The sequence below is a fragment of the Eschrichtius robustus genome, chromosome 13 (assembly GCF_028021215.1).
Source record: "Eschrichtius robustus isolate mEscRob2 chromosome 13, mEscRob2.pri, whole genome shotgun sequence".
In the NCBI taxonomy this organism is placed as follows: domain Eukaryota; kingdom Metazoa; phylum Chordata; class Mammalia; order Artiodactyla; family Eschrichtiidae; genus Eschrichtius; species Eschrichtius robustus.
In genome coordinates this window covers 56,323,353-56,351,050 of record NC_090836.1, presented here as the reverse complement: position 1 = coordinate 56,351,050, position 27,698 = coordinate 56,323,353, and the positions used below count along the sequence as shown (strand labels likewise).

Genomic DNA, 27,698 nt, shown 5'->3' with positions numbered 1-27,698 from the left:
TCCATAGCCTAGAGTGACAATTTTAAAAATAACACAAAGATGATGTATCTGAAAAGTCAAAAGACGAAATCAAAATTAAATATTATAAAACAAGACACTTCCCAACTTTTGATTTCAGGAACCCTTTTAACACTCTGAAAATCAATGAAGACCCCAAAGAATTTTTCTTTACGTGGGCTGTATGTATCTGTCAATGCTTACCACATTAAAAATTAAAAGTAACAATAATAAAGGCACATGTTAACATAAATTTAACATTTTTAAGGAATAACTATATTTTCCAAAAAACAAAAAATGAGAACAATAGCTGTTTCACATTTTTGCAAATTAATGTTTCGGCTTAAAACAACTGGATTCTCACATCTGCTTTTGCATTCAATTTTTTGTGATATTACATGTCATGTAGCCTGTGGAAATTATACCGTATACTTATGGGAAAATGAGCAAATTATACCGTATACTTATGGGAAAATGAGCATCAAAGGGTAAATAACACCTTAGTATTACTCATATTACAGTTTTGAACTTTCATGGTCACAGATGTCCCAGGGACCCCCAAATCAAACTTTGAGAACTGCTGCTATAAAATATCTGATTAACCCAAAAGAAGGCATGAAAAAAAACAATTAAAAACAAACCCCCCCAAAAAAACACACAACAAAAGAAACAAATGAAAAAAAAAAAAAAAGTGAAATGGCACACCTAAATCTAACTACATCAATACTTACAATAAACAACAATGGACTAAAACACTCATATCAACGGGAAGAAATTATGAAACTGAATAGAAGGAAAAAAAGCAAGACCCAACCATCTGCTGTCTACAAGACACATAATTTTAAAACACAGGACTCCCCTGCTGGCACAGTGGTTAAGAATCCGCCTGCCAATGCAGGGGACACGGGTTCGATCCCTGGTCCAGGAAGATCCCACATGCTGCGGAGCAACTAAACCCATGCACCACAACCACTGAGCCTGCGCTCTAGAGCCCATGAGCCACAGCTACTGAGCCCACGTGCCACAACTACTGAAGCCCGCACACCTAAAGCCGGTGCTCCGCAACAAGGGAAGCCACCGCAATGAGAAAGAAGTTGGTGCACCGCAACGAAGAATAGCCCCCACTCGCCTCAACTAGAGAAAGCCCACGTGAGCAGCACCAAAGACCCAATGCAGCCAAAAAATAAACAAATACAAACACAGATTAAAAACTGAAATAGAAGAATACACTAATCTTAAAAAAAAACTGGAGCAGCTATATGAACATAAGAAAAAATATATTCCAAGGAAAAATATATTCCAAATGTATTTAAAAAGAAACATTTTATACTCATAAAAACATCAAACATTAGGAAGACATAATTATAAATGCGTATGCCCCTAATCATACAACTTTAAAATACATGAAGCAAAAATTGGCATTAAAGAGAAAAACAGATAAATTGACAATTATAGTTGGAAATTTTAACACTCTTTTCTCAGTATTTAATATTAAGAAAAGAAAAAAAAAATCACAAAGGATATAAATTTGAACAACACTACCAGCTACCCTGACCTACCATTTATAATATACCATACCCAGCTACTGTAGAATACGCTTTCAAGTGGACAGGGAACATCCACATCCACCAAGACCTATCATATGCTGAACCATAAAACCAATCTCAATGAGCAGACAAAAGAAACCAAAACAAACAAATAAATTTCCCTGAAACCTTAGAGAGTATGGTTCTCTGACCATATGCAATTAAGTTAGAAACCATTAAAAATAAAAATAAAGATCTAGATAGCCTCCAAGTATTTGAAAATTGCTTCTAAATAATCACAATGGAGATTAAAAATATTTCAAACTGAATGATAATAAAAATACCACAATTTACTTAGAGGAGAATATATACCTTTAAATGTTTAAGAATTAGAAAGGAAAAAAATGAGTGGAAAGGAAGGAATAATAAAAGAGAAGCAATCAGTTAAATAAGGCAACAGACAATACGGAAAATAACAAACCCTAAAGTCAGTTCTTTGATAAGATTAGTAAAGTTGGTAAATCCCTGATTAAGTGAATTGAGGGGGAAAAAAAAGAGAAATCACAAATTACCAAAATCAGGATCGAAAGAGGGGGATATTCACTGATGACGATTGTTTACACAGACTATCCCGAGGAATCAACAAAAATTACTGTAATAATTATGAGATACTACGGTTTGCAGTTAAAAGATTCAGTATTGTTAATTGTTGATTCTCTTCTAATATTTCTATAGCGTCAACACAATCTCAATCAAAATTTGAGCAAGCTTACTTTTAAAACAGAAATTAACATTCTAAAATTTACATGGAAATACAGAGAACTTAAAAAATCAAAATATTCTTGAGAAAAGAATGAAGCTAGAGAACTTACACTACCTTACTTCAGACTTCTATAGATCTACACCAGCGTTTCTCAACCAGGGATGACTTTTGCCCTTCAACAGACATTTGGCAAAGTCTGGAGACATTTTTGGTTGTTCCTACTGGAGGATGAAGGAATGCTACTGGCAAAAATAGTGGGTAAAGGCTTAGATACTGCTAAACATCCAACAACACACGCAATACACAAGATACCTCACCATAACAAAGAATTATCTGACCCCAAAACTCAACAGCGCCAAGCCTGAAAAAGCCTGAGCTATGCTAATAAAACTGTATGGTACTGGCATTAGAACAGACAAATAGATCAGTGGAACAGAATAGAGTCTAGAAATAGACTTACACTTTTATAGTCAACTGACTTTGACAGAGATATCAAAGCAATTCAGTACCAAAACGAAGATGTTTTCAATAAATTGGTACTTCAACAACTGTATTTCCATATGGAAAAAAAACAGCTCAATTCCCACTTGACAAAAATTAATTCTAGATCACAGGACTAAAAATAAAAGCTGAAACTACAAAGCTTTTAGATGAAAACACAAGAGAAAAATCTTTGCAACATAAACAAAGATTTCTTCAGCACAGAAAGCAATAACCATAAAAGTTGAAATTAATTTATAAATTAAATCAAACTAAACTAAATTTTAAAATAAATTAAAAACTTAAGATCATCAAATTGGGAGAAAATACTATAAGACATATATGTGCCAAAGGACCTATATCCAGAATATATGAACTCCTATAATTCAACAGTAAAAAGACAGCCTCAATTTTAAAAACAGGGAAAAGTCCACAAAAAAAATAAATAAATGGCCAATAAACAAAATAACATTAGACATCATTAGTCATCAGGGAAATGTAAATTAAAACTACACCTATACACCAACTGGAATAGCTAAAACTAAAGAGTGACACAACTGGGATTTCCTTGGTGGTCCAGTGGTTAAGACTCCGTGCTTCCACCCCTGGTAGGGGAACTAAGATCCCGCATGCCGCGGCCCAAAAAAAAAAGAAGAGTGACACAACCAACTGCTGATGATAATGTGGAAAAACTGGTACTTTCATGTAAAATGGTAAAAATACTTTGGCAAACAATTCCACAGTTTCTTAAAAATCTAAATGGACAACAGCAATTTCACTCTTCCTAAGAAATAAAGACACATGTCCTGAAAAGGACTCACACAAGAATGTTCACTGTCTCTTTATTCACAATAGCCAAACCTAGGAAGATATCATTGTGCTATCAATGAACTACTAATCAGTAATAAAAAGTCACAAAACACTAATACATCCAACATAAAAACCAATTTAAGGTGAACAATGTTGACCTTAAGTAGGGAAGTTGTGAGGTAAGGACACAATTTTATCTTTTTCAAATGGTTATCCAGTGCTTTGAAAAAAGGTCCAGCTTTTCTCATGATGCCACCAACTGCATCATGTATCGAATACTTTCCATTCCATTTTACACTACTGGTCTATTAATGCCTCACTACCTCACTGCTTTCCTTAGATAAACATAAGAGTATGTTTTCGTATCTAGTAGGGCTAGCCAACACACCTCCAACTCCAGAAATTTTCAGGGAATTTTTTGTCTATCTTGAGCAAACACCCTGTCCCTCTTCTCCCTTCCACCAAAATATACTTTAGAATCAACTTGTCTAGCTTGTGGAAAAAACTTACTGATTTTTAGAATTAAGTTAGCATTAAAATAACCCGGAGAGAACTGACAACCCTGTTGAGTTATCCCATCCAAGGACCTGAGATGTCTTTCCATTGGTTACATTTTTCTGCAAGTACGTTTTTGTTATTGGTCAAGAGTAAAGTTTTTCTTCTATAAAAGAAAGTTTTTAAAAAGAAAATTGTAACCTTACCGTAAACCACGCAACACCCTCACCCAAGGTCACCAATGTAACATTTCTTGTCACATTTATTGCTAGGCATTAATTGCCTTTCTGTTACTATAATAAATGGACATTTGCTTCCATATCTTCTAACTGGTTATTTGCTTATGTGAAGGCTACTTATTTTTGTTCATTAATTTTACATCCAGTTCCTTCACTGAATTCTTATCGTTTACATTATTTTTTTCTTCCTCTGATCTATTAACATGATGGAATAAAAATATTAATAAAGCACATAATATTTAACTGTCCTTATACTCCTGGGATAAATGAACCTCACTTGGTCAAAGTATACTATACTTAATGTATTGCTGGATTTTATTTTGAACATTTAAATGAAACTGGTGTGTAGTTTTCTTTTATAGTGTTGTATTTAGTCAGAATTTATCATCAGTATTTGGTTTAAAAAAAAGACTGCAAGGTTTTCATACTTTATGTTCTGAAATAGTTCAAAAACTATCTATACTGGAATTGTCTGCTCTTTGAGGTTTCAAAGAGTTGTGTGAAAGATTTCTGGGCATGAGTTTCTTTTGGGTGATGAGTCTTTGATAAATTTTCCAATTTCTATCTATTAGGATTTTCCCTCCTCCAAGAATCAGTTCTTGGGTTTTATCACCTAATATATTACTTTTGTTAATATCTTAATTCCTTTCTTATTTTCCTGAATATACGTCATTTTCCCCCCAACCTGTTAAATTTTAAGTACAAAAGATCATCAAAAGCTCAAACGCTCGGGTTTCTAACAAGATTCATACTCAAGTGAATAAAGAAGACCTGTGTACCTCGTACCTCTCACCTCTCAATCTGGGACAAAGCCTACATTTTATTACCATTTTCAAAGGCTGCTTATTGCTCAGCACATAATTTGAACCAAACAATTTTGTTTATTAATAAGCACATGGCAAAAGAAACAAAAGATGAAAAATAATTAAGTAAAACTAGACTCATTCGCATTATTCTGCAACTTACCATCTTCTGAAGACCCGTTTGATTTTAAACTTGCTAATGTCCCAAGTTAAAGAAAGTTGTACTACCTGTCTAGAAATTCTATGCTGACCAGTGATTTCTCATACTTTTGCCTGTTTTTACAGCAGATATGTAAAACCTTAGCCTAAAATAAATGTAAAACCTTTATAAGAAAATCCAACAAAGGTAATAATGACAAGACTTTATTTAAATTGATACCAGATATTATATGCCATACAAAATGACATAAAATTCTATACTTTAATTTTTATATGAAACCAGAAGTTATACTTACTAATAACTTACTTGTAAATTTTTAAGGGTTTCTAATATTTGGTATGCATAAATTAAATAGATGCACTAATACAATTTACCAAGAACTCAAATTCTGTACCTTTAACTAAGAATAACAGTCCAGCTGTCAAAATCACACCTAACAAGATGCCATCAATTCCCCCATACACACAAAGGTAACTGAAATTCTCAATTTTTAGGAAAGATTCTTTGTAACTATTGTATCATCAGTGTTAATTTAACTATGGTTTTAACTGTTGTTATCCTTTATCAAGTCTTATTTTTTACTTCCTTGTCATTGGTTCTTAAAACCACCCCTCCTCCCCGGAATACAGAGATGGAGAGCCTTTTAACTAATACAGAGATGGACAGGCCTTTTAACCTAGCTTAAAAACCTGGCCAAACAAGTAAGAGAACTACTCTTTCTGGAGTTTCCTACATGTATTTCATAAGAATTAAAATAACATGTCCAGCCAATACAGAAACTACATATAAGGAAATGTGTCTCATGTACCAACTACAAATACTAAACCAAGTCACCTACAAATTCTAAAGAAAAACTCCAGAAAGACATAGTACAAGACTAAGATAATTTACCAGTTATACTGAATTTTTTAACGGAAAGTGAAGGCGGTAGGAAGCAAGTAAAAAACAACTTACCATTTGACAGCTAAATTCTGTACCTCTCCATTTTTATCTTCCAGTAACTTCAAAATCATTTTCACTACCTTCCTTTCACTATCATCATCCAACTTGATGGAATCTTTCTGCAGTTCTGTCATCAAATCATTTGTAGCCATAAACCTATGAAAAAATTAAAATTTGTTGGTAATTAAAATTTTTTAAGCACTAATAAAAAAAATCACCGTTTTCAAATCCAATGCTATCATTCATATCTAAGTCCTGATCTACTCTTCTAAATAAGGTATCATGGCTAAAATTATTTTCCCCGGGTTAGTCTTGATTTCAAATTTACTGACCGGACCTTCAATGAATGCTCTTTCATTCTAATAAAGTTGACCACTGAACAACGTGGGGGTCAAGGGGGTCACCCTCCCCCCACCTCGCTAAAAATCCATGTATAACTTTACAGTCACCGTTCACATCTGCACTTCCGCATCTGCAGATTCAACTGACCACAGATCGTGTAGTACATGTAGTACGTATTTATTGAAAACATTTCCCATATAAGTGGACCCACACAGATCAAACCCATTGTTCAGGGGTCAGCTGTAATTGCATCACTGCTTTTAGGGAAAGAAAAGCTTCTCTTTACTTTTTCTTTGCATGTGATTTGAATTTTACCTAGAAGTCTTTAACTAACATTAAGAATACCTTCCTGTGTAATACTGTTGTGTTGGATTGGGGGTTACATATTACAAATCACTGGGAAAATTCCAAAATGCAAATTCTCACCTCCACCCCAACTCCCACCACCAGGATCAAATGTATTTTCAAAACGATGAAGAGGTGATTCCAAAAAGTTATTCCAACTGACATCCAGCCCCCTTTCCTTAAGAACCACTACCAAAGGACAAAGTTTTAAACTATGCGCTAGCACAGTTCTTATCAAGTCTTATTTAACTGCTTATAAAGAAAAGCATACGTTCCAATTGGGATAATACAAGGTAAATTAAGCATGAGCCTTTTAAAAATTAACATTGTTCTCCTAATTGGAAGCCCCTCCCCATTTTATATGATGACAAAATGAAATTAAAACCACACAATACTCCAGAAAGTTAAAAAAACAAACTGAATAGAACACTAATGCAGGCACGTCTACACACAAAGCATGAAAAGCACCTTAACTATTTTACTTAGATAAAATCCATTAAACAACCATACCAGTTAGGACCTCTAAGAACCCCTGAAATGTTAATCATCTGGTTGAAGAGAAAACAGAGTGATCATCAATTTAAGTAAAAAAGCATGTAATCCCAATAAAAAAAAAAAAAGTTACTTTATAGTTCTGAAGAAACTATACCGGTACACAGAATCCTTCCTTTATTTACCATTTATTTATTCACTGCCTGTTATGATGCTACGAAGGCTGGACTATGAGCAAAGAACAGATAAGATAGGAGTCTCTTGACTCCTAGCCTCAGAGAGCTTATTCTCTAATAAAGAAGTCTACTGATTTTCAAAAATCAATAATTAACGGTTAAACATTTTTTAAAAGTTGAAATGAGCACCAGCAAAATTAGCAATAGATAATATTTTTAAAACTCAGAAAACCTGGATTGAGATACTATGAGGTTATAAGAAGAACTTAATTGTGACCCTGAAACCAGAAAGTTCCTTCTGTTCATGTGTTAAAAGGTTTGCACTATAAATCTTATAAGGAAGTTGTTTGACCAGTTTGAAAGCTGTCTATGGAAGATTCAAAAGTCAATTTGTAAAACATCTCTTAGGCATTTACTGCTTTAGGTATGGGGCTAAGGACTGAGATGATAAATTTATACTCAGTCCCCTCCTCTTAACTTATTCATCTAACACAGCAGACAGGTAAATGGAAGAATCTCACACAAATTTTCTAAAACACTCAAGGGTGTTTGGCAATGATCACACCAAAGAACCGATAGTTAGTTTGGATCTCAAAGGATTACCAGGGCTTGCATGGGGAAAGCTGGTTCGGGATTTTAAGTGTATTTGTGTGCATGGTGGTGGTGGTGGTGGTGGTGAGGGGCATAATACCTCAGAGTGAAGCAATTCAGCGTGTCTGAGGCACAGGGAAATAGAAACCTAACAGGAAGATGGAAATGTAGGCTGAGGTCAAGATGGGAAAGGTTGTATATACTCATTCACTATGTACTGAGAACCTTTTATTTGTCAGGTACTGTGCTAGGTGCTATGGATACAAGGGCTGGCAAAAGCAAACACAATTGCTTCCTGCTATCTTGGAACTTACATAACAGTTGAATAGAGGCATATTGATTTTTTAAAACTACATATATGAGTACTTACATACGTAGTTATGAACTGAGATAAATGCTATGAAGGAAAGGAATGTGGCACAAAGAAAAGATAATGGGATAACAAAGTAACATGACCTAGACTGGAATGAAAGTTGTGTATCAGGGAAGACTGAGATCTTAAGCATGAAAAGGAACTGTGTGTGGGGAGTGGGGAGGTTATGGCCAAGTAGGCAGGGGCCAAAAGATTAAAGAGATTTGAAGATCTTACTAGGATTCTAGTCTTTATTCTGAAAGTGATGGGAGGATGGTTCTGAAGAACCTAGGGGCAGGACAGGAATAAAGACGCAGCCGCAGAGAACGGACTTGAGGACACGGGGTGGGGGAAAGGTAAGCTGGGATGAAGTGAGAGAGTGGCACGGACATATATACACTACCAAATGTAAAATAGATAGCTAGTGGGAAGCAGCCACACAGCACAGGGAATCAGCTCGGTGCTTTGTGACCACCTAGAGGGGTGGGATGGGGAGGGTGGGAGACGCAAGAGGGAGGGGATATGGGGATATATGTATATGTATAGCTGATTCACTTTGTTATAAAGCAGAAACTAACACACCATTGTAAAGCAACTATACTCCAATCAAGATGTTTTAAAATAAATAAATAAATAAAAGTGATGGGAGGGACTTCCCTGGCAGTCCACTGGTTAACACTCCACGCTTCCAATGCAGGTGGAGCAGGTTCGATCCCTGGTCCGGGAACTAAGATCCACATGCCGCGCAGCGTGGCCAGACAATGTTTTAAAATTAAAAAAAAATAATAATAATAAAATAAAAGTGATGGAAAGCTACTCATCTGAGGTAGAGATGGGGGGTAAATGGAATGATCAGATTTGCATTTCAGAAGTATTACTCCAGCTACACTGTGGAAAACAGTTTGAGAGAACCAAACTTCATTTAGCAGACTGGATAGAGAACAGTTAGGAGAGCTATGGGAGCAGATTAAGTGAGAAATGATGGTAGCCAGAATAAGGGTTACGACAGTAAATGGAGATGGAAAAAATGGACACACAGTCAGTTCTCATTATTAGCAGAGTAAAATTTGTTGGAACCCCCAAATCAATTCTCCAGCGCTTTCATGACATTTGCAGACATGCGAAGAACCAGGAAATATTTGAATCACCCAAAGCACACATTCCGCACACACTCCCAGCTGACACTGCACCAGGTGACACTCTGCCTATTTCAGCTCTCATACTGTAAACAAGCATCCTCTTCTCAGTCTCTCTGGTGCCACGTTTTTTGTTGTTTTTTCTTTTGCATGTTTGTGCTTTTTGTTGGTAATTGTGCTGCTTAAAATGACCCTCAAGCGTGGTGATGAAGTGCTATCTAGTGTTCCTAAATACACGAAGGCCATGATGTGTCTTCCAGAAAAAATACATGTTAGATAAGTAACTACTGCGAATAATATAATGAGAACAAACCCTATTTGAGATTTACAAGGTTAAAGTTTATAGGTCTTTGAAATGGATTAGATATGGAGATGGTAAAGGACGAGTTAGGAAAAGGACAAAGAAGTAGAAGGGAAACCACAGGACTTGGGTGTTATAGTCGGTATACATCCTGTCCAGTCTTAGTGTTATTGAATAACCACTGTCACACATTAGACGGTTCAACCACTCATCTTACAACACAGGAAGAGAGATTTAACAAGCCTGATTCAACTACAGACTATACTGAATGGCCACTCCTCTGATCCTGATCAGCAAAATCCCAGCCAAAGTGAAGACATCAACAATGTGACTTAGTGCCCTGCAGACCAACTTTGTCTGCCCTTGGCCAAAAGTAAGGACTGGCGGGGGGGTGGGGGTGACCCAGCAGCCCCTACAGTCCAGGAACTGTTCTAAGGCTCATACCTGAACTTCAATGATAACATCCAAATGAATAACCCAAACAGATCTGATGCTTTCAGGGAAAGCATATTTTTTTCCTGGGCATAAACACACAGAACATCCATTTCAGGTAAGTTCACTTAGCAACATAAAACACCAAACATCCTCCTAACTAAATGAGTGACTGCTACTGCTTTACCAATTATAGCTTTTCCTCTGCTTTACTGTGCCCTCCTTATAACATTTATTAAGATGTCAAATGATAGAATTGCCCCTTTCTGACATTCACAGAAAGATAGACAAGATGAAAAGGCAGAGGGCTATGTACCAGATGAAGGAACAAGATAAAACCCCAGAAAAACAACTAAATGAAGCGGAGATAGGCAACCTGCCAGAAAAAGAATTCAGAATAATGATAGTGAAGATGATCCAGGACCTCGGAAAAACAATGGAGACAAAGATCAAGAAGATGCAAAAAATGTTTAACAAAGACCTAGAAGAATTAAAGAACAAACAAACAGATGAACAATACAATAACTGAAGTGAAAACTACACTAGAAGGAATCAATAGCAGAATAACTGAGGCAGAAGAACGGATAAGTGACCTGGAAGACAGAATGGTGGAATTCACTGCTACAGAACAGAATAAAGAAAAAAGAAGGAAAAGAAATGAAGAAAACCTAAGAGACCTCTGGGACAACATTAAACGCAACAACATTCATATTGTAGGCATCCCAGAAGGAGAAGAGAGAAAGGACCAGAGAAAATATTAGAAGAGATTATAGTCGAAAACTTCCCTAACATAGGAAAGGAAATAGCCACCCAAGTCCAGGAAGCGCAGAGAGTCCCATACAGGATAAACCCAAAGAGAAACACGCCGAGACACATAGTAATCAAAGTGGCAAAAATTAAAGACAAAGAAAAATTATTGAAAGCAGCAAGGGAAAAACGACAAATAACATACAAGGGAACTCCCATAAGGTTAACAGCTGATTTCTCAGCAGAAACTCTACAAGCCAGAAGGGAGTGGCATGATATACTTAAAGTGATGAAAGGGAAGAACCTACAACCAAGATTACTCTACCCGGCAAGGATCTCATTTAGATTTGATGGAGAAATCAAAAGCTTTACAGACAAGCAAAAGCTACGAGAATTCAGCACCACCAAACCAGCTCTACAACAAATGCTAAAGGAACTTCTCTAAGTGGGAAACACAAGAGAAGAAAAGGACCTACAAAAACAAACCCAAAACAATTAGGAAAATGGTAATAGGAACATACATATCGATAATTACCTTAAACGCGAATGGATTAAATGCTCCAACCAAAAGACACAGGCTCGCTAAATGGATACAAAAACAACACCCATATATATGCTGTCTACAAGAGACCCACTTCAGACCTAGGGACACATACAGACTGAAAATGAGGGGATGGAAAAAGATATTCCATGCAAATGGAAATCAAAAGAAAGCTGGAGTAGCTATACTCATATCAGATAAAATAGACTTTAAAATAAAGAATGTTACAAGAGACAAGGAAAGACACCACATAATGATCAAGAGATAAATCCAAGAAGAAGATATAACAATTATAAATATATATGCACCCAATATAGGAGCACCTCGATACATAAGGCAACTGCTAACAGCTATAAAAGAGGAAATTGACAGTAACACAATAATACTGGGAGACTTTAACACCTCTCCTACACCAATGGACAGATCATCCAAAATGAAAATAAATAGAAGCCTTAAACAGAAGGCTTAAATGACACAATAGACCAGATAGATTTAATTGATATTTATAGGACATTCCATCCAAAACAGCAGATTACACTTTCTTCTCAAGTGTGCACAGAACATTCTCCAGGAGAGATCACATCTTGGGTCACAAATCAAGCCTCAGTAAATTTAAGAAAATTGAAATCATATCAAGCATCTTTTCTGACCACAACACTATGAGATTAGAAATGAATTACAGGGAAAAAAGCGTAAAAAACACAAACACATGGAGGCTAAACAATACATTACTAAATAACCAGGAGATCACTGAAGAAATCCAAGAGGAAATCAAAAAATACCTAGAAACAAATGACAATGAACACACGATGATCCAAAACCTATGGGATGCAGCAAAAGCAGTTCTAAGAGGGAAGTTTATAGCTACACAAGCCTACCTCAAGAAACAAGAAATATCTCAAATCTAGCCTTACACCTAAAGGAACTAGAGAAAGAAGAACAAACAAAACCCAAAGTTAGCAGAAGGAAAGAAATCATAAAGATCAGAGCAGAAATAAACGGAATACAAACAAAGAAAACAATAGCAAAGATCAATAAAACTAAAAGCTGGTTCTTTGAGAAGATAAACAAAATTGATAAACCATTAGCCAGACTCATCAAGAAAAAGAGGGAGAGGACTCAAATCAATAAAATTAGAAATGAAAAAGGAGAAGTTACAACAGACACCGCAGAAATACAAAGCATCCTAAGAGACTACTACAAGCAACTCTATGCTAATAAAATGGACAACCTGGAAGAAATGGACAAATTCTTAGAAAGGTATAACCTTCCAAGACTAAACCAGGAAGAAATAGAGAATATGAACAGACCAATCACAAGTAATGAAATTGAAACTGTGATTAAAAGTCTTCCAACAAACGAAAGTCCAGGACCAGATGGCTTCACAGGTGAATTCTATCAAACATTTAGAGAAGAGCTAACACCCATCCTTCTCAAACTATTCCAAAAAATTGCAGAGGAAGGAACACTCCAACACTCATTCTATGAGGCCACCATCACCCTGAAACCAAAACCAGACAAAGATACTACAAAAAAAGAAAATTACAGACCAATATCACTGATGGATATAGATGCACAAATCCTCAACAAAATACTAGCAAACAGAATCCAACAAAACACTAAAAGGATCATACACCATGATCAAGTGGGATTTATCCCAGGGATGCAAGGATTCTTCAATATACGCAAATCAATCAATGTGATACACCATATTAACAAACTGAAGAAGAAAAACCATATGATCATCTCAATAGATGCAGAAAAAGCTTTTGACAAAATTCAACACCCATTTATGATAAAAACTCTCCAGAAAGTGGGCACAGAGGGAACCTACCTCAACATGATAAAGGCCATATACGACAAACCCACAGTAAACATTCTCAATGGTGAAAAACTGAAAGCATTTCCTCTAAGATCAGGAATGAGACAAGGATGTCCACTCTCACCATTATTATTCAACATAGTTTTGGAAGTGTTAGCCACAGCAATCAGAGAAGACAAAGAAATAAAAGGAATCCAAATCGGAAAAGAAGAAGTAAAGCTGTCACCGTTTGCAGATGACATGATACTATACATAGAGAATCCTAAAGATGCCACCAGAAAACTACTAGGGCTCATCAATGAATTTGGTAAAGTTGCAGGATACAAAATTAATGCACAGAAATCTCCTGCATTCCTATACACTAATGATGAAAAACCCGAAAGAGAAATTAAGGAAACACTCCCATTTACCATTGCAACAAAAAAAATAAAATACCTAGGAATAAACCTACCTAGGGAGACAAAAGACCTGTATGCAGAAAACTATAAGACACTGATGAAAGAAATTAAAGATGATACCAAGAGATGGAGAGATATACCATGTTCTTGGATTGGAAGAATCAATATTGTGAAAATGGCTATACTACCCAAAGGAATCTACAGATTCAATGCAATCCCTATCAAACTACCAATGGCATTTTTTACGGAACTAGAACAAATCATCTTAAAATTTGTATGGAGACACAAAAGACCCCGAATAGCCAAAGCAGTCTTGAAGGAATAAAACGGGGCTGGAGGAATCAGACTCCCTGACTTCAGACTATATTACAAAGCTACAGTAATCAAGACAATATGGTACTGGCACAAAAACAGAAACATAGATCAATGGAACAAGATAGAAAGCCCAGAGATAAACCCACGCACCTATGGTCAACTAATCTATGACAAAGGAGGCAAAGATATACAATGGAGAAAAGACAGTCTCTTCAATAAGTGGTGCTGGGAAAACTGGACAGCTACATGTAAATGAATGAAATTAGAACACTCCCTAACACCATATGCAAAAATAAACTCAAAATGGATTCGAGACCTAAATGTAAGACCGGACACTATAAAACTCTTAGAGGAAAACATAGGAAGAACACTCTTTGACATAAATCACAGCAAGATCTTTTTTGAACCACCTCCTGGAGTCATGGAAATGAAAACAAAAATAAACAAATGGGACCTAATGAAACTTCAAAGCTTTTGCACAGCAAAGGAAACCATAAACAAGACGAAAAGACAACCCTCAGAATGGGAGAAAATATTTGCAAACGAATCAAGGGACAAAGGATTAATCTCCAAAATATATAAACAGCTCATGCAACTCAATATTAAAGAAACAAACAACCCAATCCAAAAATGGGCAGAAGACCTAAATAGACATTTCTCCAAAGAAGACATGGCCAAGAAGCACATGAAAAGTTGCTCAACATCACTAATTATTAGAGAAATGCAAATCAAAACTACAATGAGGTATCACCTCACACCAGTTAGAATGGGCACCATCAGAAAATCTACAAACAACAAATGCTGGAGAGGGTGTGGAGAAAAGAGAACCCTCTTGGAAAAACTAAAAATAGAATTACCATATGATCCAGCAATCCCACTACTGGGCATATACCCAGAGAAAACCATAATTCAAAAAGACACATGCACCCCAACGTTCACTGCAGCACTGTTTACAATAGCCAGGTCATGGAAGCAACCTAAATGCCCATCGACAGACGAATGGATAAAGAAATTGTGGTACATATATACAATGGAATATCACTCAGCCATAAAAAGGAACGAAATTAAGTCATTTGTTGAGAAATGGATGGACCTAGAGACTGTCATACAGAGTGAAGTAAGTCAGAAAAACAAGTATCATATATTAACACATGTATGTGGAACCTAGAAAAATGGTACAGATGAACTGGTTTGCAGGGCAGAAGTTGAGACACAGATGTAGAGAACAAACGTATGGACACCAAGGGGGGAAAACCCCGGGGGGGTGGGGAAGGTGGTGTGCTGAATTGGGCGATTGGGATTGACATGTATACACTGATGTGTATAAAATTGATGACTAGTAAGAACCTGCTGTATAAAAAAAAAAAGAATTGCCCCTTTCTGACAACATCCAATCTAAAGCAAACCTCTGCTTCCTTCCCAAAATTACCCAAATAGGTCCTAACACCCTCTTACTAAGATATCCCATAGTATGTGTTCTCCCTCACTAAATGGTAACAAACCAAACCTGTGTGAGAGACATCTATACATATAAGAGAATATCAAGAAGAAAAAAGTGGTAAACAGTGCTTACGTTACATATCATTACATACCAAATAAAAGAGCAAAGAAAACACCCACTAAATTAGTTACCTGCAGATTGTTAAGGATTTGAGGGAGAGTAATTTCAGTAAGCCTAGGTGGGCAACCTCTAAGTTTAGAGTTTATCTCATAGTCTATGGGAATTAGTGCAGAAGGCAATGATCAGCTGTGATATTTAGGAAGAAAATTCTAATGGAAGAATTACCAAAAGATTGGATTAAAAAGAGGCCTGAGATAGAGAGACCAATTTGAGAAATACTCATCAGGGAACTAAGGTAAAGAGGAAAGGGTGACATCAAGCTTTCCAACTGGGACATTTGGTAGATGGTAATGTGACACAACAAAATAAGAATAAAAGAGGTTTAAGGTGGGAGAGGAGAAAGTTAAGATGTTAACTTTCAGACTTTTATGGGAGTCCCAGGTGGATTAACCTACAGGCAGTGCCATCTCATTCATTTATTCAAGTATTTTGGGGGGTACCATCATTAGAAACTGTGCCAGGCTCTGCAAAAGGTATGAGCAAGACAGTCAGACTGCAACACACACACTTGGCGACTGAAAGTTCACTGAGAAGAGAACCTATTCATCTTTAGTAAATCCAATTAGAGAAGAAAAAATAATGGTAGAAATAGATACTTTGTACTGAACAATGAGTGGTTTCCAAAACCCTTCCCCTAATATATAAACACAATTTTACCCTTGTTTCCAACAGAAATCTACATGCTATGGGCCAAATGCATCACCCAGTGAACCAATTATCTTTCATATATCTTGTACACACCCCACTGCTGTCTCACTTTTTCTCATTTATTCTCTTAGAGTTATGAATTAACTTGGGACAGTCTTAATATCGTTCACGTAAATAAAACTAATTTTTAGTCATCTTCTTCACAGTTTCCTCAGTGAGGTCCCTTTCTCCTCTTTTTCAGTAGTGAGCCCTAATGATTGCTGATAATGAGTGTTAGCAGTACTATACCTGTATCCCTCCCCACCAAATCACAAGTGAAATCATGTAACTTAATGCCATCAATGCACAAAGAACTTAGAAAATGCTCAGTAATCACCTTCTTAATCTCTACAAACCTATTTCTTCTGATTAAACTTACTTTTCTTCAAGCACAAGCAGTCCAGATAATGTAGTCTTTCCTGTTACATTATTGTAAGTGCCCACACAGTACTTTCAGCTATGTTATAGGATCTCTAAGCTCCCTTCCAACTCTGAAAACTGATGATTCTGTAACAGGCCCGAGATTTTTATTAGCATTTTAAACAGTTTCCAAGGGCAAATGCCTTCCAATAGTCAAAACACATAAATATATTTGGTGACATAAACCATAATCAAGCTAGGAAATTCTACAATGCAGTGAATTATTTTAACATTGTATCAAATGGTATTTTAAAAAAATAGATTGGTAGATTTTACAATGACTTCTTAAACTTCCCCAATCCTTACATGCTTTTTTAACTCTGGAATTAAAATCAAATTCAACTAAAACAAGTTATCTATTTAGAACCCACATGGCCAAGGCACTAAATAAAGTGGAGGATTCAGTTCAGTAAGACAAGGTCCCTACCCATTCCTACCCCACCGCCAGAGTGGTGTTTGTATTGTGTGCTTTCACACCTACCTAGAACTTCAAGACCTAGCTCAGATCACTCCTTGAACATGAATGAATCTCCTTGCTTTCATCTTCTCTGCCACTTAAGCCTGAACACTACATACTGCCCTGGGTTATTTATGTTTTTACAAATGCCTTAACCACTCAACAAGCATGCAGACAATACTGAAGGCAAGCACTATCGTCAACTTTTTGTAGTCCCTCTCAGGGAATTATTTAATCTTCTAGCACAAAATACTCCCTAAGCCTAACTTAGAGGGAACTGAAATTTAAGGTCTTACTCTTAATGTCCCCTAGTCAAAATCTTGCAGAAGTAGAATATGGTAGTTTAGAGTTCACGCTCTGGGGGTATCTGGAAATCCCTGATCTACTACTGTTTAACTGGCCTTGGGCAAGCACTTAGCATCACCAGATTGAAGTTTCCTCAGCTGAAACAGAGATTGCTAGTATCCACTTTACTAAAGCTGTAAGGATCAAGTGTATAAAGTCCACAGAAAGCATTAACAATTATGTACAGAGAAATAAAAGAACGGTAAAAAATTTTTTTTTAGCTCTTGATTCCTTGGAATACTGGAATTCAGCTGGTGATGAAGCATATGAAAATAAAAGCAGAACCTTATTAGTTACCTCAACCCACTGAATATTCAGTATTAATATTTATAGGTGCAGCGTTCACTTTGTTTATACACATTAAAGTTTTCATTCTGTTATCTACAGAATCACTACTTACTGGCACTAAACCATAGTATCCTACCTTCGAAGAACACAGAACACTAAAACATGAAAGAAAAAAGGACACTATATAATTTAAGTCCTACCGAAAAAAAAAAATCTTGAAAAATGTTGACATTCCAAAATTTTGAAGTCTGAATCCATTTCTTTACCTTCTTTACATTAAAAAAACTATTTAGTTATTCAGAGACCTGAAAATTTGGGCCTATAAGGGACCTTTTGTAATCACGCATGTACAAGTCTCTCGAAAGTGAATTTAATCCCAAACTAAGTAGCCTGCCCAAGATATCAGATAGTTCACAGCAAAGAATCCTACAGGACTAGAACCCATATTTGTAACTGGGAGGTCATATTCTCTTTGGATTCCACCATGAGAAAAATGTTTTTTTCTTCCTTTTAGATGTACTATCTTCTTCTCCCCTTAGCACAAGGTACAGTGGTCTGCACATGTTAGATTTTCTATAATGTTAATTAATCTTGTCCTCAAGATCCTTCTAGCACTAGGTATTTTAAAACATGTAACAACAGCTATGATATTTCCAGCAAAATAAACAAGTAAATAAATTTCTAATGAGAAATTAGAAAGCATCATTTAAAAATAGAACACATGTATTCAAATACAGTAAAATCTTCAAGATACTTGACTGCAAATGCTATTTTAATTAATCTCTTAAATGTCAGTAATTTAATATATATAGTGCTTTGGTTCCCAAGACTTGTCTATTACTGAATGGCTTGAGTGTATTAAGTCTTAAAAACATAGTTGTTAAAAATATCTTAATGACAAACTACTGGAAGTCACTTACTGTTCTTAGGCATATCTTCTATAATATTCATCAACTATTAGAAATATATCAGTATCACATTTTTAGGAGTAATCCTCCAAGCAATGTTTTAATTTATTCAAGCCCACATTAGTAGATAATCCTTCTCAAGTTCAACACTAGTATACCTTAACATCAGAGCATTACTCTTCCATATAATTAGAAAAAACAAAAAACAAAAACAAAAAACTCCTCAAGCATGTGCGTATTACCTTTCCTCTAGAAGAAACATAAGAAAGGAAGCTTCAGTCAATAATCACATATGCAGTATTATCACATGACTTGACTTCTTTATTCTAAACATATTATCCATACACAAGTCTGACTAGTGGAACAAAACTGTACTATTATACGGAAAGTCCTATCTTTAGACTAAAACTGAACACCATCAGAATGAAATTCAGTACTTTTAAAGAATGAGCCAAACTGACAGAAATGGGAGGGGGTAAAATCACACCACACATTCTACACTACTTAAAGTTTTTTATATATGTTCCATTCAAATGTTTATTTAAATTTTAATGGCTTGCATTGGGAGCAAGCAAAGCTCCAAAGGGAAGTAAACAGCATTCTAAAAACAAAACCTTTTATTTATTTTAATCTTGATTTTGACCCTAAAACTAACAAATCTAAAAATATTAATGCCCAAAATAAACACGTCTCTTCCAAAAACGAACACTCGAACCTTTATTATTAGCAAACTAATTTTAAAACTTTTGAATACAATCCTTAAAAACTCCCTAGATAGCAAAACTTTTTGAGAATCATTTCTGGCTATGAAGTCACAGAACCAAAATGTATTTCATTGGCCATTTTAATATGCCAGCATATTAATTTAATTAGGAACAGATTATTACATTTTTCTTGGTTCTCCTTTCACAAATCAAAAAATTTTTCCCCAGTACATAAGGTTTGGGCGTGTTTTCAGGTGTTAAAACGTACCGTTCACACACAAAAAAAACAAATAAGCCCGTCAGCCACAATTTAAATTGAAGACTATTTGTTCTTCCCTTTAAAATGCAGAAAATAAAACCACTAGAGAACAAAACAAGTATCAAAGCTATAAAAAGCTAATTAGATCGGGAGTTGATTGATTTTGTGATGGGATAGAAGGCGGGAAGGAAGGAATGTAACAATTACTGTAGTGCAAAAAAAAAAAAAAAAAAAGAGGGAGAGAAACCAAGATTACCCGTGAAAATATAACAATTCTTCAATATGGATGTGACCAAGGTTTGGAACCAACCGTACAAGTCTCCTGGAACAGAACTTTATAACAAACCTCCACATTCACCATCCCCATATTAGAAAACTCCTTTCAATAAGACCCATTTGCTTGTTGCACCTTTTTGTTTCAGGTTCAGTAATTCACCTTTCTGGCAGTAATTTTGGATATAAGGAAACGAGACTGAAACCCCGAGATCCTGCTTGGGTTTTTACCTGACGAGGGAAAATGACAAGAAATGCTGGCGGGAAAACCCTACGAGTCAAGTTTCCACCATCCTGGCTCCCCCTCCACCTTCTTCCCACCTTGACGAAAGGGATAATCCAAAGAAAAGTTCATAGCCCAATCCCCGAAGGGCTGGAAAAGCAAGCAAATCGTTCGAGCTGAATGCACCTAGGCCCGCTCACATCTGCGGGAAAGGAGGCGGCAGCTGGGACCCCGAGTGGGCAGCAACAGCAGCTCTGGCCCCGGAAGCATAACGGCCTAGCGCCTCGGGCAGGCTGGCGGGTAGGCCTGGCCTCCGGGGCTCCAAGCCTAGAGCGACTCCCTTGCCCACAATGGTGCGTGATCTCGCCCCTTCACGCTACCTGGGACGCGAAAGTCACGTCCTGGGAGGGCAGAGCATGCGGTGGGGGACGCAGAAGAGGCCTAGGACCGGAGACGGTCAACGGCCTAGAGGAAAGAATGGGGGAAGGGGGTTAGAAGGTGGGCGAGGAAAGGGACCTGCCGGGATAGGGGAGCGGAGGATGGCCTAGAGACCTCCGCAAAGCCGAGCAACCAGTTAAGGCCAAAGGGTTGGGGCAAGGCCTGTGTGAGGGCCAGGGCCGCGGATGGGGGACCCCGAGGGGAGCTGAGGGTCGGATTTCGGCCTCACCTGAAATCCTTGTCGCTGGATGTCATTTTTTCCAGCAAATTGGAAATGTGGTACGAGGCGCTCGCCATGTTGCCGGCCTCGATCCCGCCCGCCGGCGCTGCTGGTGCTGCTGCCCGCCGCCGCCGCCGCCGCTGGGGCTCCTCCTCTCGCTCGCCGCGGCTCCCGCTTCCACGGTCGCAGCGCGACGCAGACGCTGACAAGGGAGGCGCCTCGACGGGCTGCCCCTCCCCGGCGAGGCGTGGGCCTGTCCCGGGGGAAGCAGAGGCTACCGGGCCGGCCTAACGACGGCGCTGCTCGCCGGAAAACGAGCTCATGAGCAGCGAAGAGTACAGCAGGCTCTCTCAGGAGAGGCAGACACTTCCACTCGGGGCCGTCCCACTGCCTCCGCACTCGCTCCCTATGGCAAGAGGCCAAAACCCGCCTCCTTCACTCCGGGGGAGGGCGCGGCAGACGCGGGACGCTACGGAAAGCTGAGGTCAGGGTTCAAGGAAGTCTCCCCACGCACGCTGCGGAGACGCTAGGTAAAGGACAATCCTGTTGGCTGAAGCCTGTGTCAATCTTTGCGTGGCCCGCCCTTCAGGAGGTATGACAACGGCCAAAAGGCGCTGTTCTCGCGAGCCTTGAAAGCGGCGGTTAAAGGATTGGGGACCAGTGGGACGAGGATGCCTTCTTCCGAAAATAACTTGTTTTTCCTGTACGACAGTAAGAGAAAAAGATTACGATTTTTAAGGCGCATAAGGCCTAGGAGTAAAGCTAATTAACAGGTTAGACTCGGGGCCAACAGAAGAGTTATTAGAAGGAGCTTTCGTTCTGAATCGGACGCGTGGCCTACATTGCCTTAACCACGATGGTGTAATGTTGCCACGTGAAAACCACAAATCCCAGAATTCAGCCCGCATGTTACACTGGGTCAAGGTATGATTGGCTGAAGGAACTTGTAGCTTCCTCATTGGCTCCATGGGAGTCGTGAATGCTGGGATTTGTAGTCTGGTAGTCTGGCGAGGCAGCTGTGTTGAGTAAATCCTTTGGAGTACGGTGGACTAGGTTTCTGCAGCAGATTCGAATTTTCTCTTCCAGTTGTTTTTGGCTGTTGTGGGGTGTCTGCAGAGCTAGGCTGCTATGGTCTGGGCAGGCGCATTGCGGATGAGTTGATGTTCTTGGCAGAGGCCTAGTAGCGGCTTCCTAGCACTAATCCATGAGAGTGATGGTCACCTCATCCTCCGAAGGCAGCTGAGCCTCTTCTGGGCACTCCCCACGTGCATTGAGGAGCCAGCCCCCTAAAGCAAGAAGGACCATAGTAAGACCAAGGGCAGATGACCGATGATTGTATTCAGGGCTTATTCCTTTTATCTGGAATAGCTAAACGATTACTCTCTGTATTCAGCATTTGTGGAATTAATAATCCTGCAGCTATTTTATTGTTCCCTAAAACATACACACACAGCAATCGGAAATACCGAATCATGTGTTTCAGTATCCACGTTTTTATCTCCTTCATTCGAATTGGAGCTGGCCTTCCTAAAAATAAAAAATAAGAAAAAGAGAGAGAGAGAAAGCCCAGTTAAGAGACGAGGAAAATTCAGTCTAAATCTGTTATTGCTCTAGTTGGGGGAAAAAAGAATTTAAATAGCTCCTTTCTTCCAGGTATTAAATCTCAACATTTCTTTACCGTTCTTTCCTATATTCACCAAATTTTATTTACTGTCTTAGAAAAGACAGGCATAGTTATAGGCAATAACAAAATAGATGAAACACTTTCTGACCTCGTAATTCATATTTAAATTTCCCCTCATTACTCGTTTACCCACGTGTATCCTCTACTTTACCCAAGTTAGCTATTATTAGGTTCCATGAGTGCTTCAGCCACAATTCCTTTCTGCTCTGAACAACCTTTTCACAGTATTTAATATAAACTATACACACACACCCCACACACATCACACACAAACAAGCCAGTCATTTATCTTGTGTGAACCCCAAGGCCTAAAGTCTCAATCATCTAGTGATAACCCTTTTTTTTAGCCTGAATCTAATGAGAACCAAGTCATGTTTTTTCCTTTTGTGTGTACAAATCTTTCATTTATCAATTTCCAACTGAACTATAATCTTTGTAGTTAGCTTAAATATAAATCCTGTTTACTGCCACTTATTAGCTGTTGTAGGTAATTCATTTTAAGCTCTCTGAACCTCTCTTTCTTCACGGGTAGCACAATGATCATCAGAGTATTTCCCCATAGGGCTGTTTTAAGAGTCAACTTAGCTATTGCCTTAGTCAGCCAGGGTTGCCATAACAAAATACCACGGATTGGGTGGCTTAAACAACAGAAATTTATTTTCTCACTTGAGGCTGGAGGTCCAAGGTCAGTGAGCTAGCAAGATGAGTTTCTCCTGAGGCCTTGGCTTGCAGACAGCCACCTTTTCACTTTGTTCTCACAAAGCCTTTTCTCTATGCACCCACAGCCTGGTATCTCTTTCTCTTCTTATAAGGACACCAATCATACTGGATTAGGGCCCCACCTTTTTAACCTCATTTAGCCTTTATTGTGTCTTCATGTAACCTTAATTACCTCTTTAAAGGCCCTATCTCCAAATACTGTCATACTGGAGGTTAGGGCTTCAATATATGAATGGGGGGCGGGAACGACACAATTCAGTCCATAACAGATATCCCATATAAAGTGCTCAGCACATTGTCCAGAACATAATAATAATATTTATAACTAATTTTTTTGCATACTTACAAAGGTCATGGAACGCATCTAATAAAAGTTGGCTATTGTTATTATCACTACATTCTCAGTTTTGTCCCTATCCCAAACCATCCTACATAGCCAGTTTAGAGTTTCCCAAAACATTGTTTTTATAGTGCTACTCACCAATTTTAAAAGTCCAGCAGGTTTCTGCTACTAAATAAAGTCCAAATGTTTGCAATCAGTGACCTCCTTCATCTGTCCCTAACCCTTTCTGATCTTTCTCCCACTATTCTAATACAGTATAGGAATTGCTCGGGTCAGTTTTTTTGAGTACCTCAAAGAACCAGCTCCAAGTTTTTGTACATCATTATTGTCATCATAATAATGAGCACTTACTTATAGGTGAGGTGCTGCATTAACTCATTTAATCTGCTTTATAAGTATGAGAGGCACAGATTGGTTATGTAGCTTGCCAAAGATCGGCAATAAAGAGCAGTCAGGATGAAAACCCAGGCAGTGTTGCTTCAGAGCCCATACTCCAAACCTCTGTACTGGAATGCCTCTCCCTACCTGGAATGCCTCCCACCTCCCCTATCTCACTTTCTAAGATCTTGAACCAATCATAGTGTTTATATGCTAGTCTCCAACTACAGTGTTAAGTTCCTTAAGAGCTTATACCAACTTGAAGTCACTTCTGCTTCTTTCAAGTACTTAGCCCATGCCAAATTCGTAATAGGCACTCAATAGTACTTAATTTTATTTTGTATTCTTGACCACTTAGAAATTTGATTTGTGTATCACTGAATATAGCTTGTTGCTAAACAGTGGGAAAATGTTTTCCTTTAAGGATCTGTAAATGCTAAATTAATGTTAAGTGCAAAAGGAAATAAGTCTAGATAAGGCTATCCTCTAAGAATTTTCTTTCTATTTAGTGGTTATAATGCAAGACTGAGATAAGAAATTTGATAAAAGTAAAAAAAAAAAAAAAAATGGAGTCTTTTAAGCTGTTGGGAGGTTCTTCAAATATCAACCAGTAGTTTAACTTGTTTCTCATTTATTGAGTGTCTACACTGTGCCAAGCACACCCTCCTGTCTATATCAGGACCACCGTGGGAAGAGAGGATTCTAAGAGAAATATGGTTATTAGTTGGCAGAGTGCTGGGTGCTGGGTCTTTCCTTCCCTTCCCACTCAAAAAAAAAAAAAAAAAAAAACCCTAAACAAACAAAAAAACCCACCACTCAGAGGAAATGAGAATCCCTATAGGAAGAGAAGGACCTTGAAAGCTTTGAGGTTTGCCCAAGATGTTATTCCGGGTGAAGGAAAATATTTGATGGAGTGTGTTAGAAAGCAGTAATTGGAAAACAAAACAAGAAACAAATATTTCACTTTGGTAGCCTCAAAGCTTCAGATTATTCATCCCTTGGCTGGCCACCTACTTATTTGTGCCCATTTGAGGAGGAAAGAAGAGAAATGGAGGATAGAGAGGGGTACTGCATTGTAGCAGCTGCACTCCCTCCTATTTTTAAAGACACACACCAAGGGGAGTGCCAATCACCCCTTTTAGAAATGACTTGTTACCGTCATACCACCAACTCCCTCCATTTAGTGTGGCAAGGATGCATGAGTCTCCAGCGGGCAAAGTAGACAACTCCCTCCAAAGTAAGTTCGGTTTGAGCGTTCCCCCCCACCCCCCCTCTCTCTCTGCCATATGAAGACACAGAAAGAAGGCAGCCATCTGAAAGCCAGGAAGAGAACTCTATGGTATTTTGTTATGGCAGCCCAAGCTGACTAATACAAGTGTGCAGCTACCTGACATATTCAAGTGTAGAATTTTTTAAGGTCCTACCTATTATCATCTCAAGGGATGAGAGTACCATAAAACATAATTTGGAAATCACTGTTCCATTGGTAATTTTTTTTTTTTTTTTCTGAACTGAATGATGAATGGGTGATGTGGAGGAGGAGAGTCTTGGTAGAAAATAAGTTTATTTGATGTTCACTTTAGCACAGCCTTATGCTAAGTAAATGTGGACTGTGCTTACTTCATACATTTGCTATAAATTGAGTTAAAGGAAATAAAGAAAATAGAGCTATTTATTCAACTAGTTATTAGTTTCTGAAACATAGTTCTTTGTTGAATGTCAAAGCTGATATGTTAATGAGGGAGGAAAAGGGCAGCTCTGATTTGCATTTCAGTGTAGACAGCTTTGCACACAAATAAACAGACACAAAATGCTTCCTGTTACAGACCATTTGTCAATACTGAATTCAACTTAGATGCTAAAGGAAGTAAATGCTATATAACACTAATCTTAAGAAGATTTCCATTTGATTGAAAACAGCCCAGCAACTAGAGTTTTTCTATGATTTACTCTCTTCTAAACAACTGCTAGAAGCTCTTGGTTAATTTTTAGTGGCACTCTAAATCAAATTTAATTGTTACTCTATGAAGGAATTGTTACCCTATGAAGGAATTATTTTTTTTAGAGTTAGAAATACATTTGCGGGGCTTCCCTGGTGGCGCAGTGGTTGAGAGTCCGCCTGCCAATGCAGGGCACACGGGTTCGAGCCCTGGTCTGGGAGGATCCCACATGCCGCGGAGCGACTGGGCCCGTGAGCCACAACTACTGAGCCTGCGCGTCTGGAGCCTGTGCTCCGCAACAAGAGAGGCCGCGACACTGAGAGGCCTGCGCACCGCGATGAAGAGTGGCCCTCGCACGCCGCAAGTCGAGAAAGCCCTCGCACAGAAACGAAGACCCAATGCAGCCAAAAATAAAATAATTAATTAATTAAAAAAAAAAAAAAGAAATACATTTGCATCATATTAGTGAAAATTACAAAGTAACAAAGTTGCTTCATTTGGAATATCTTCCATTTCATTCTCACTTTTGACTTTTATAGTAGTATTAACCATCATCTGGCATTTTAAAATCGTAACATTTTCCGATATGAATTTATAAAAGCACTGTCCAGGATTTCCAAACAACTAAAAATATAACTTTACATATGTAAAGCTGGTTATCAGTTTTGGCAGAAGGAGGCAGAAGAAAAGGCTAGAATTCAGAAAATGCTGCATTTTGCTTTAAATACAGATGTTTGCTGATGACTTGAAGCACTGCTTAAAAAGATATTCTGCTTACCACCAAGTGAAAGTTTTGATTGGGGGAAAAAAAGGTGTGAAAGACTAATTAAAGAGAAATCATTAGCCCACAGGATCAGGGATTGGAAAAAACTGAAAAAAAATGAGGCAGGGGAAAAATACGAACTTTAGTGAAAAGAAGTTTAATGAAGTGATACTGAGATTCCCTCAGCAATGAATATTTATACAATGAAATAAGTCCATCATTATTACTTATACTATTAGATAAAGTGGTAAAAATATCACATTCTAGAAAAAAGTTGCCAATTATATAAAATGTGTTTTTGCTCTATTTATATCATTTTGGAAAATACAGACTTTTCTATGTGATCAGGTAAACTCTTCTTACTTCATGGAGAATGCAATAATATTTTTCCAACAATTTCTAAATGTGAGAGTTTTGTTATAATGGATGTAGTTATTAACGCTTAAGATATGTTGCAGCCTAGAATTGGTTTAGAAGAAAATGTTTATTGATTGGGGCAAACTATTTCTTTTAACAGTACAACCAAGACTTAACACAGGAAAAAATATTTGTAGAACATATATTTGACAAAGGACTTTTATTCAGAACTTTTATTCAGAACTTATATAACTCCGTAATAAGAAGACAGAAATCCCTGCTTAAAAATGAGCAAGATTTGACCAGACACTTCACAGAAGAAGCTACAGGATGACAAATGAAAAGGCACTCAATATCATTAGTATCAGGGAAAGATAATTTAAAGCTACATGAGACACTACTGCATCAGAATAGTTAAAATCAAAAAGGGTGATCATACCAAGTGTTGGTATACATGCACCCCTG

At 37.7% G+C, this 27,698-nt stretch overlaps 1 protein-coding gene across 1 annotated transcript in view; it reads right to left on the bottom strand.

The window, feature by feature from the left end:
- CAND1 (cullin associated and neddylation dissociated 1) overlaps positions 1–21,503 on the bottom strand; it is a 42,879-nt gene extending 21,376 nt beyond the window's left edge. Inside the window, exons 1-2 of the mRNA XM_068559911.1 lie at positions 21,058–21,503; positions 6,228–6,371 (exon numbers count right to left, since the gene is read on the bottom strand). Of these exons, the coding sequence (XP_068416012.1) occupies positions 6,228–6,371; positions 21,058–21,125 (212 nt within the window). The 5' untranslated portion in view covers positions 21,126–21,503. The remainder of the gene's footprint in view (positions 1–6,227; positions 6,372–21,057) is intronic.
- Positions 21,504–27,698: the final 6,195 nt, after the last annotated feature.